Here is an 11,923-nt window from a genome sequence, read left to right as displayed (position 1 = left end):
CAATTATGCTTTGAATAACTCAGTGAGTATCATTAAGTCAATATGTATTTTTTATTTACTTTTTATATAGATGCAACTTGTAATTTCTAGGAAATGTATGGTTTCCTATACAACTTTCATTTCACACATTATATATTACATATCATATAATCTTGTTCCAGTCACACTGTTATCTGTTATACAATTGCTTTTCAGTGTGTTTTTTTTTTTCAATAGATTTAATTTGGAATAACTTTAGTGTATATATAACATTATCTGTACTAAGTTAAAACTGTTCAGCGTAACATAAACCTCGTTTCAAGGCCACTCCTTAAATTCTCTTTCAATTCAGTCTCCGGGCATTTAATCACTACTTTTGTCACTTATAGAGTTAAAACTCTATAGGTGGCCATCCACTATTACAAAAATGCTCAGTACATTCAATGACTTGATGAATGCATTAGAAAGTGCTTCAACATTTCATTTGCTTTTTACAGTACATTCAATTTTGAAATGAATGGCCTTTCCTGAAAGAAAGCCACATTGTTAAAAAATTCCCATCCTGCTCCATTAAATGTTTTCCTCACTATGGTCAAAAACGTTGACTTTGATTTGACCCAACTATTGATTAGAAAATTAGATGAACATTTTTAAAATAAAAATTTCAAAAAATTTCTAGTAGTGTATGGCCAGTCCTGACAGTGAAGAAGTGGCTTGGATAAACTATGAAATGCTGTCAAAATTACAGAACATGTTGAATGTGACTATTACTACGTGTATTTTGCTGCTATTATTTATTTATTTTATGGGAAACTTTCAACATTGACTGAACACTTTTATTCCATTCTCAAACAAAATTAAGGCATAGTATTACAAGGCAGGAATGATGGGAAAACAATGTCCTTTTTTTGTGGAATTACATTCAAATTATACTGTATAGTCATTCTTTTATAATTTTTACTGTCATGATTATTATTGATATCATTTAATGCATCAATTATATATCTTGATTTTATATGCTGTATGTAAAGTACCAATTTTCTAAATGTATTTAATATATAATTCAATATTTACAATGAATTCAATATGTGAACTTGTGATAATTTCCATTAGGTTATGTGATGTGGCATCATGCATATAAGGATATAGCCACCACTATGGATTTGGTTACTGGTTTTGCTGATATAGCCACCATGATCAATATATTACCAGCACTTTTCCCTGTATTTTTGTCATTTATTCTATTCAGTTTATTTGATTTCATCCAAGCAGGTTACACTGTACTTGTACGTGACTCTTCTCATTCAGTTTCCTTTGCACCTATGCTGAAATATGGCCATCTGCAGTGCTACCAAGCACATCAATGGTGTTCTTTTGAATGTTCTTATGACCAATAAACATCAAGTTTCTGAAGAAGTGGCTCTCAAGTATTTCCATTCCAAATGGGCACCTCTCCAACTCCAGTTCCTTTTTAGAAGAAAAACTTGACCATGATTTTAGTTGATTCTGGTTTTGAATTAACAAATGAGGTTGCATTTACAGTTGTTAAAAAAAACACTGAAAGGAGGCCATTCAAGCATTTTTAACCACCTCCCGCCCGCCATATAGTACAATGATGGGCGCAAGGCGGTTCTCTCGTTCTGGGAGGACGTCATATGATGTCCTCCCATTCTAACTGCGCATGCTCGGTCATGTGATCAGCTGTGTCCAATCACAGCTGATCACATCTAAATAGGGAAATGCCGGTTATCGGCATTTCTCTCCTCACGAGCTGTCACGCTGACGGCTCGAGAGGAGAGCAGAGCCGGTAATCAGCATTCCTCTGAGGGGACATGTGTACTGATCATCAGGGCACTGATGATCAGTGTGCCCTGATGATCTGTGTAGCCCCAGCAGTGCCACCTGTCAGTGTCCATCAGTGCCAGCTGATGGTGCTCATCCATGCCACCTGCCAGTGCCCATCAGTGCCACATCAATGCCACATATCAGTGCCTACCAGTGCACATCAATGCCACATATCAGTGCCCATCTGAGATGCCTTTCATTGTCACCCATCAGTGCCAGTCAGTGCCACCTATCAATGCCAATCAGTGCCACCTTTCAGTGCTGCCAATCAGTGCTGCCTATCAGTGCCAGTCAGTGCCGCCTCTCAGTGTGCATCAGTGCTGCCTATCAGTGCCCGTCAGTGCTGCCTATCAGTGCTGCCTAACAGTGCCAGTCACTGCCACCTAACAGTGACAGTCAGTGCCGCCTATCAGTGCCACCTATCAGTGCCATATATGAGTGATGCCTTTCAGTGCCCATCAGTGATGCCTGTCAATGCCCATCAGTGCCACCTACCAGTGCCTCCTCATCAGTGCCCATCAGTGCAGCCTATCAATGCCCATCACTGAAGCCTCATTAGCGCACATCAGTGAAGGAGAAAAATCACTTATTTACAAAATTTTATCACAAAAAAATTTTTTTCAGTGGTTTTTGGTTTGTTTAAGAAAAAATAAAAACCCCAGAGGTGATTAAATACCACCAAAATAAAGCTCTATCTGTCACAAAAAAATTATAAAAATGTCACATGGGTACAGTGTTGCTTGACCGCCCAATTGTCATTCAAAGTGTGACAGCGCTGAAAGCTGGAAATTGGCCTGGGCAGGAAGGGGGCATAAGTGCCCTGTAGGCTAGTGGTTAATCTGTTTCTTTTTTTTATCATTTAAATTTTTTATTAATTTTTCACATCACCATTTTAAATATACAAAAGCCAATAAATCAGACAAATTACATTCCACCTATCTATCATAACATTCCCCACAAATTTCCTTAACCTCCCTAGCGGTATGATTATTTCATATTTTTGGTGCTGAAAGCGGTACAATTATTTTGCATGGAAATATGTAGTTTTTCTATTGTAGGCTGTAATTTTTAGGAATAACTCACTGAAATCTGTCTGAACAAGATTCTAAATCATACATTTAATTCAATAATATAATCAAACCAAAAACACTGAAATTTGAAATATAGCGCCAAGTTCGCACATTGCTGAGCAAAGTCGCAGAATCGTTTTCAGTGTTTGATGACGAATTTCTCCACTAATCATTATCACTCAATTGTGCAAGTGGTTCTGATTTACTATCGCTGTTCTCTAGCCGGTCTAAAACCGCTTTTGACCTAAAGGGACACTTTTTGGACGCCATGGACATTTCTAAGTTTCCAGGCAGAAAGAACAATCAAAATGCAGACAGGGGACAGGACAAAGCACTCGGGACAATATGTATGTGAAATGGGTTGAAACAGCAATGTTTTACCATGTAAAATCATTTTGAAAAAAATGACATTTTTTTTAAATTTTCAAATTTCCCGCCACTGGCGGCGGCGCCCGTACGTCCCGACGTCACAGGGACCGGAACACAGGAGGCAGATGCCGGCATCAGCTGGAGGAGATGGCCGGGGACGCTGCAGGGGACACATCGTGGGAGCGAAGGACAAGGTAAGTGCTGCAGGGACTCCCTATGCAGCGCTGCATGGTAAGCCTGAGTATAGCTCAGGGTTACCGCTTTTGGTACATACATTTTACCCCGAGCTACACTCGGGAATACCGTTAGGGAGGTTAATCTTGGTGACCTTTTACCCCACCCCTTTCCTATTCCCCCCTCCCTACTACCCTTTGATTATGCACTTTTAACTTCATTCTAAAAATCCTCTTCCTTGATTAATACTGATATTATACTATACTATATTTATCCCCTTTCACTTCTTTTCCCTATTTCACATATTCTGGGTATGCATCTGACTTTTTAAATTGTACCCACTTTTCCCATCTTGTACGAAAGACCTCCATTTTATCTTCCTTCATATGACAAAAGTTCCTCAACTCTATATATCTTCTCCACTCTTTCTACCCAATCCTTTATTTTCGGTGCCTGTTTCCTCCAAAACTTGGGTATCATTCCCTTCGCTGCATTCAGATAATACAATAATACAGTTTTTATATTTTTTTTAACCGAGAACTCGGTACCGAAAAGAAGGCAAGTCTCAGGGTCCTTAGGAATATTTACCTCTGTTATTTCTGGAATTATACTCACTATATCCTCCCAGTATTTTTGAATTTTATGACACTTCCACCTTTACGTGTATCATTGTACCTCTCTCTTCTCATCCCCGCCAACATAAAGGTGAGTTGTCTCCACTTATTCTGTGTGCTACATTCGGTGTAATATACCATCTTACTAAACACTTATAATTCATTTCTGCTTCCTTCATATTTACACTCCCGTGAATTAAACTATATATTTTCTCTTGTTTTCCCTCATCTATTATTATTTCTAAATAACTTTCTCATTTCTCTGTAAATAAGGGCCTTATAACCATGTTTAATCCTGTGAGAATCTTATATATTTTAGTGATCCCGTGCTTCCCATCTCCTCGTGTGTCTAATAAGTTCTCAAAAGGGTTCCAATTTTCTTTTTTTCCTAATGGAATTGGAAGACTCCCCACAAAATGTTTCAGTTGACAATAATGCCATTCATCCATTCTCGTAAATATATCCCTCCTACCTTCCAGTTCACTAAGTGGACATATTTCTTCTCCTGCCATTATCTCTTTTAATTGAACATCTTTCTTCTTTATCCACCTCCCTGTAATACTCTCTTTACCTGGAGGAAGAAACTCTGTGGATCCGAGGGGCATTAACATTGAATTAAATTCCCACCCCCTTTGTGTAAAATATCCCAAACTCTGCAAACATTATGTGTAAACAATCTTGTGCTATCTGTTAATCCTCGAAAGGTAACCAGATAATCCTACTTAAATTGAAGTGACTTAATGTGTTTTCTATATTTACCCAACTTTTCTCTTGTGCATTATGTGTCCAATCGAACATTCTTGCCAGTATTACTGAGTTATAGATATCTCTTCACGTCCGGTAACCCCAGTCCACCTTTTCCTTTATCTCTGCTTAAAATTTCATAACTTATTCTAGGCTTCTTATTTCTCCAGATATATGATGTTAAAATTTTTAAATTATTCTGAAATATGCCTCTGGGAGCTTAATTGGTATCAATTAAAATTTATATAGAATTTTAGGAACGATTACCATTTTTATTAAGTTTATCCGACCAATCCATGACTGAAGTCCTCTTCCTAATTTCTTTACTTCATCCTTAATCTCATTTAATAATGGGATATAATTTAATCTATATAGATTCTTTAAAGATACAGTCAGTTTTATACCCAGATATTTTAGATTTCTTTCCCTCCAAATAAAAGGGGTATTCTTCCTGTGACATTTTTTCTCTCTATTTATAAGGTTTATATTTAACATCACTGTTTTAGTTGGGTTAATTTTTAAGTTTGACATCTCTCCATATTCTTTTAAAGATTTCATTAAGTTTGGTAATGTTAATGACATGTTGGTAATGTTAATGTTTGGTAATGTTATGACATGTTGTTCTATGTAGGAAATCCGAGGATAACATTACCAAACTTAATGAAATCTTATCCTCGGATTTCCTACATAGAACAACATGTCATCTGCATAAGCTGCCACCTTATGCTCGATTTCTCCTACCCAAATTCCTTTTATATCTACATTATTCCTGATGGTAGCCAAAAGAGATTCCAAAGACAGTACATATAACAATGGAGACAAAGGGCATCCCTGTCTTGTTCCATTCTGCATCCCAACGTAGTCGGATAATTCCCCATTTACCATTATTGCTGCCGAGGGTTGGCTATATAATTTCCTAATCCATTCTCTCATTCTAGGTCCCATGCCTATTACTTCTAAGGTGTCTAACATATATCCCCAATTTACTCTATCAAATGCTTTTTCAGCATCAATCGCAAATACCAGCGCCGGAGTTCTTTCTTTCCTACTTTTTTGTATAAGGACTGTTTTAAACTGTTTCCTGCAGACAGTTCAGATGTTTTCTCTTTTAAAGTTGTTGTAAACCTCTGACATGAAAGCTAAACAAAGCATATCCCTCTATAGTGTGTGCTTGTCTCAGTCCAGAACACTAAGTGTCTTCTCTGTCTGCCTCATTCCTCTGCTTTCTTCATGAGTCACGTCTGGCAAGTTTTCCTGACACCAAGAGAAAAATAGTAACAGAGTAGGCACAGCCTGTGATTGACAGCCTCAGCTCTGTCCCTGTGAAGGGGTGCATGTCCCTTTCCCACTAATCAGCTCTCAGAGCTCTCCTCACTGAGTATAGCTTCAGCCCTCTGACCCTTGCTTTTCAGAGCTGAGAAATCCTGTGTAAATTCTGCAATTTGAATGGATGTGGGGGATAGGTTTCTGTAGATAAACAGGTGCAACTTATGTAGGTGGATTTGGTCACCTGAGGCCAGCTACTTCACTGGGTATATGTAAAGGTTTACAACCACTTTAACGTTTTTTAATTTAAAGCAAATGAAAAGCTTCTAAAAATGGCAAACATTTTCTCATGTAGAGCTAGCTCAGCAATGGCTAAATGAGGAGAGATCTTACTTCTCTTTGGGTTATCCTGATGGAAGAGTTCCTCTGGCAAATATAAAATAACTAGCAGCATCGAACCACAATTTGCAGTTTCAGTAAAGATGAACTTACCTGTATCATTGGGGAGCCAATGATTTTGATGTTTTCTCTAATAATTGCCAAGAGCTTGCAGAGTTTTGGATCGTCATAGTCAAAGCGATTGCCCAGTACAATAGAGGTGATGATATTGCCCACAGCAGCAGTCACAATTGTGGAGTTTTCAAATGGTTTTCCTACAATAACCACAAAGATTAGCCAATAATATGTTTAAAAAGCACCTGAGCACCTGTTTAAAGTGGTGAATAAATACCACCAAAATAAAGCTTTATCTGTCTCAAAAAAATGCTAAAACATTCATATGGGTACAGTGTTTCATGACCGCGCAATTGTCATTCAAAGTGTGACAGCACTGAAAGCTGAAAATTGGCCTGGGCAGGAAGGGGGTAAAAGGGTCCGAACTTGAAGTGGTTAATGACATTGGCTGTTTGCTTGGGGTCATTGGCATTGTAAATAAGATTGGGGCCAATCCCCTTTAATTTCGGTCATTCCTAGAACCCTTGCAACTCCCATCTCTGACAAATACTCAACTACAGCAAATCTCCCAACTGTTTACTGAGTCGGGAGTTAGAACTGCCATTAAATCTTTGCCTACCAATGAAGCCCCAGGTCCAGATGGGTTTTGCAATGAATATTACAGAGGCTATCCTGACCAACTATTGCCTCACCTAAAAAACTCTCTTAATAGATTTCTGGCTACAGGAGAAATCCCATCTGAATCCCTAGAAGCGGTAATCGTCACCATCCCTAAACTGGGAAAATCCCCCCATGATCCTGCACATTATCGTCTTCTTTCACTTCTCAATACAGACCTAAAAATATATGCCAAATTATTCGCTTCTCATTTAGCTTCTTATATATGTCACACCTCATCCACCCAGACCAAGTACAGTAAGTTTTATCCCCAATCGACAATCTTTAGATGGCACCAGGATATATCTTCAATGGGCCGAGCGTCACCAACTGCCTTCTCTGCTTATCTCCTTAGATGCAGAGAAGGCGTTTGACTGCATTCATTGGCATTATCTAGAAGCAGTACTATTAAAGTTTGGCATTTCTGGTACTCTTCTTCGAGCCATCATGGGGTTGTACTCGACCCCCAGTGCGAAGGTATGGACCTTGGGTCTCTTATCAGACCCTTTTCCAATAACAAATGGCACACGCCAAGGGAGCCCTCTCTCCCCCTTGATTTTCACTATGGTGATCAAAACCCTGGCGCAAGCTATATGAACTCACCCGCAGATTAAAGGTATACAGGTAGGACATACTTCACATAAAATAGGCCTCTACACTGATGATATTATCTCATTTACAGATCTGGAACTTTCACTACCTCCTCTATGCTCACTCCTTGACCAATTTTCTAACATCTCACTTTATAAACTTATCCATTCCAAATCTGCTATGTTGGGAGTCTCCTTGGCACTGGACACAAAATTTATAACTAAGATTTCTCCCTTCTGGGCACCGAACTCCTCAATGACAGACCTAGGAAACCAACTCATAATGCCTTTCTCTAACCTTTTAGGGACTAACCAATCTGCCCTGGTTATTAAACTTTAAAATCTCAGCAAGGATCTTAATGCCATTAAAGCTTCCTGGGCAGGACGCATAGCATTAGCCAAGATGTTTCTTCTCCCTCACCTCCTCTACTTTTTCAGGATTTTATCCATTCCTATTTTGGCTTCTGATCTGCAGAAATTGCAGGCTATCATCAACCACTTTATATGGGCTGGTAAAAAAACATGTTTTAAACCCTCCACACTATGCCTCCCTAAAAGTTACAATGGGTTTGGAGTACCGGATGTCAGCAAATATTACAAGGCAGCCCTTCTAGACCGAGCAAAAAAATTGGTCATTGGACACTGAACCCCCAGTTCCCTTGGCTTCAAATTTAAATTACTGCACTGGACTTGCAACCCAAACTTTTGCTAGGTGCTCTCTGGCAGGGATATCACCCACCATGCTCACCGTTCAAGCCACCATCTTCTCCTGGAACTCCTCTTTGCAATCCTCAGCTGGCTTACATGTACAAACTTTATACAGTATACCATTATTGTCGCTACAACTACTGTCACAAGACCTAGTGCTTCATCACTGGGTTAATGCTGGTATCCAGAATATTGGGACTCTCGTCACAACTCAAAGTCTTATTACCTTTCAACAAATCTCTGCCAAATTCAAATTTAGCAATAAAGACTTCTACATATACCTACGCATACAACATATCCTTTCTAAGGTCCTTTCCGTAACAACCACCATGACGAAAGATCTTCTACTATTCTACGACTCCACAAAGGCCATGCAGAAAGGAATATCCACCATATATAGCTCTCTGGTACGACCAGATCCCAGCACTAAATCTCCTGCAATGGCGTTCTGGGAAGCAGCTTTGCAAATCAAAGCACCCCCATTCATGTGGTACCAAGCTCTCCGCACCCCTTCTGCCTTTTCTAGAAACACATCCCACTGGGAATCTGCTATGAAAATATATCCCAGAGGGTACTTTACCCCAAGAAGGCTGGTTACTATCTACCCCAACTCGAAGCCGGAATGCTGGAGGAACTGTGGACTTGAGGGATCTCTCCTTTACATGTGGTGGTCCTGCCCGCATGTATGTATTTTCTGGAAGGATATTTCAACTTTTGTTCAGGATTTAACAAAGTCTACTACTGACCTTTCACCAGAGGTGGCTCTCTTTGGACTTGGCCTACAATCATGGCCAATAGCATTTCACCCTATTTTAACACACACATTCTCATCGCAGCACGCCTATCTATAGCCAAAACATGGAAAAGCTCCAATCTCTCCTCATTACATTCAGTCATAGCTATTCTGAATGACCACTGTTTGCTAAAGCACAGCAGACCCTTCTGAAATTTTTCCAATATTGGCAAATCTGGCTAAATGACACTAGATCTCCCCAACTACAGTAAATCTCTTTTTTCTTGCTGTGGCCTACTTTTGGCCAGAGTCCATTAGAGAGTCACCTGTTACTGCTAGTATCGCCATGGTACTGCCTCTAGAAACAACATTTTGTATACTCAGGTGATTGATATGCCTTAGTCCATATTCCTTTTCCTTGCATTCTTTTCTTACACTACACTTACCTAACTTCCTTTCTTCCTCTTTATCTTTTTGCTTCTAGTAGGATACTGTGGTTGGTTTCTCCCTACCTGCAGGCATTCCTGTAACGGAAGTGTACGCAGGACAGAACACACACAGAAGATGGGGAACACACAAAGCTTTATTGAACTATGAAAGACACTCAATCAGGACAGTTCATGGCACTCCGCGACATGCGGCTTGTAGGGACACCCATGGTAAGTGGGCTCACGGGGACTCAACGGGACCTTGGCGATAGGGTCTGACGTCAGCACAACCTGCACACACCTTTCTAGGGACAACATCAGGCTCACGGGGACTCAGCGGGACTTTGGCTGTGGAGTCTGGCCTCAACACAGCTCCCACACAGCATACTAGGGATGACATCAGGCTCACGGGGGCTCAGCGGGACTTTGGCTGTGGGGTCAGGTCTCAACACAGCTCCCACACAGCATACTAGGGACAACAGGCTCACGGGGACTCAGCAGGACCTTGACTAGGGGGGCTGACCTCAACACAGCTTCCACCCAGCTTTCTAGGGACATCAGGCTAATGGGGACTCAGCAGGTAGTGATGGCTCAAGCACTCAGGGGCATCCCAGGTAGCTATACTCTGGGCACGCCATGGGGCATTTCAAGTAAGGGAAGTCTGGGCGTGCAATAGGGGCAGCTCATGACAAGGGTGGTCTGAGTGCACAATAGGGACAGTTCATGACAAGGGTGGTCTGTGCGCACAATAGGAACAGTTCATGACAAGGGTGGTCTGTACACACACTAGGGGCAGTTCATGACAAGAGTGGTCTGTACACACACTAGGGGCAGTTCATGGCTTCTAGGGACACTCACGATAGGCGTCTTGCAGATGCTCAGCAGCAGGCGGCTTCCAGGGGGGTAGGCGTCTTGCGGACGCTCAGCAGAAGGCGGCTTCCAGGGAGGTAGGCAAATTGCGGACGCTCAGCAGCAGGCAGCTTCCCAGGGACCCAGCAATCAGTAGACAGGGCAGCTTCCCAGGGCCCCAGCGATCAGCAGACAGGGCATCTTCCCAGGGCCCCAGCGACTGGCAGACAGGAGGGCTTCCCAGGGGCCCAGCGATCAGCAGACAGGGCAGCTTCCCAGGGACCCAGCGATTAGCTGATAGGATCATAGCGGGCTTCAGCAGGTAGGGGCACAGCAGGTTTACAGGGGCTCGGCAGGGTCTTGGCTGGGTGGCCTGGTCTCAGCGCAGACACCGCACAGCACCACGTCCCGAGCAGGAACGAGCACACACACACGGGCAGCCTCCAGGGACACTCCCAGCCCCGGAGTATTGCAGAGTGGCAGCGGACAGTAGTCCTGACCCCTGGGTGAGTCTCTCGCAGAGTGCGCAGCAGGGATGGCCGTGGAGGCCCGGTCCCCCCACCCAGGCCCCCCAGCGGCCCACACTCCAGCAGCGGCACAGGAGGAAGAGAGAGCGGCCTGGTCTTGCGCCAGCCTTTTAAAACCCGTGCGGGGCGCTTCCGGGTTGCTCCGGCAATGACCGGCCCAGTGTCGGGTTGCCGGGGCAACGAGGCATGCTCCCCCTCACTCGGGCTGTGCTAAGGGAGCGCAGCCTTTGTCTCCGGTGGGCGCAGAACGCGTGAAAACCTTGTGCCCACGACGTGCCCGCTGGGGGCGCACGGAGACACTTTGGAGGCCCTTGGCCAGAAAGGTGCTAACCGCACCACAGGGGCGTTTCCTCCCATCCTGCACAGCCCTTTGATGTAGGCTGGCAGGACAGGAGGAACCAGCAACGGGGAAGGGAGGGGTGAAGGGACAGGCAGAGGGACAGGCAAACGGGGGTAGGGAAGGCACGGGCACTCTGTGACAACTCCTATTGGAAACAAAAATTTCCTGTAACTGGCAAGTATTCTGCTGTTCAATGTACACTTGTTGCGGCAGCAACTATTTGTAATCTGTGAACTCTACCTTTGTCTGACCCTCTGAAGATAACGGAAGTTATACCCTCCAATTTTTTTATTGTTTATGCTCGTGATCAGTATCACTTTGTTGGATGTAATGTTGTCTATTCCTCATGCAAAAATCTCAATAAAACAAAGTTCTAAAAAAGTAAATAAGATTGAAGCCAATCACACACCTCCCTGATGGTATGGCATCATGAATAAATATCAGCCTATATTTATTTCTCAGCATTGAGGACACTATTGATCCTGACCAAATCTCCAACTCCTTTTGCAGGAATGCTGTCCAAACTTTCAAGGAACCTCCAGCATGCTTCACTGCTGCCTGCAGACACTCATTATTG

The 11,923-nt window shown here is 42.4% G+C and overlaps 1 protein-coding gene across 1 annotated transcript in view; it reads right to left on the bottom strand.

Moving 5' to 3' along the window:
• LOC149455653 (cytochrome P450 2K1-like) overlaps positions 1–11,923 on the bottom strand; it is a 63,911-nt gene that overhangs the window by 22,334 nt on the left and 29,654 nt on the right. The window contains exon 5 of the mRNA XM_089686046.1: positions 6,554–6,714. Within this exon, the coding sequence (XP_089542172.1) occupies positions 6,554–6,714 (161 nt within the window). The remainder of the gene's footprint in view (positions 1–6,553; positions 6,715–11,923) is intronic.

Source organism: Staurois parvus, unplaced genomic scaffold (assembly GCF_062004578.1).
Source record: "Staurois parvus isolate SC_StPar_1 unplaced genomic scaffold, SC_StPar_1.0 ptg000390l, whole genome shotgun sequence".
In the NCBI taxonomy this organism is placed as follows: Eukaryota; Metazoa; Chordata; class Amphibia; order Anura; family Ranidae; genus Staurois; species Staurois parvus.
Note: the sequence above shows the minus strand (reverse complement) of the source record. Positions and strands in the feature narration are given on the sequence as shown.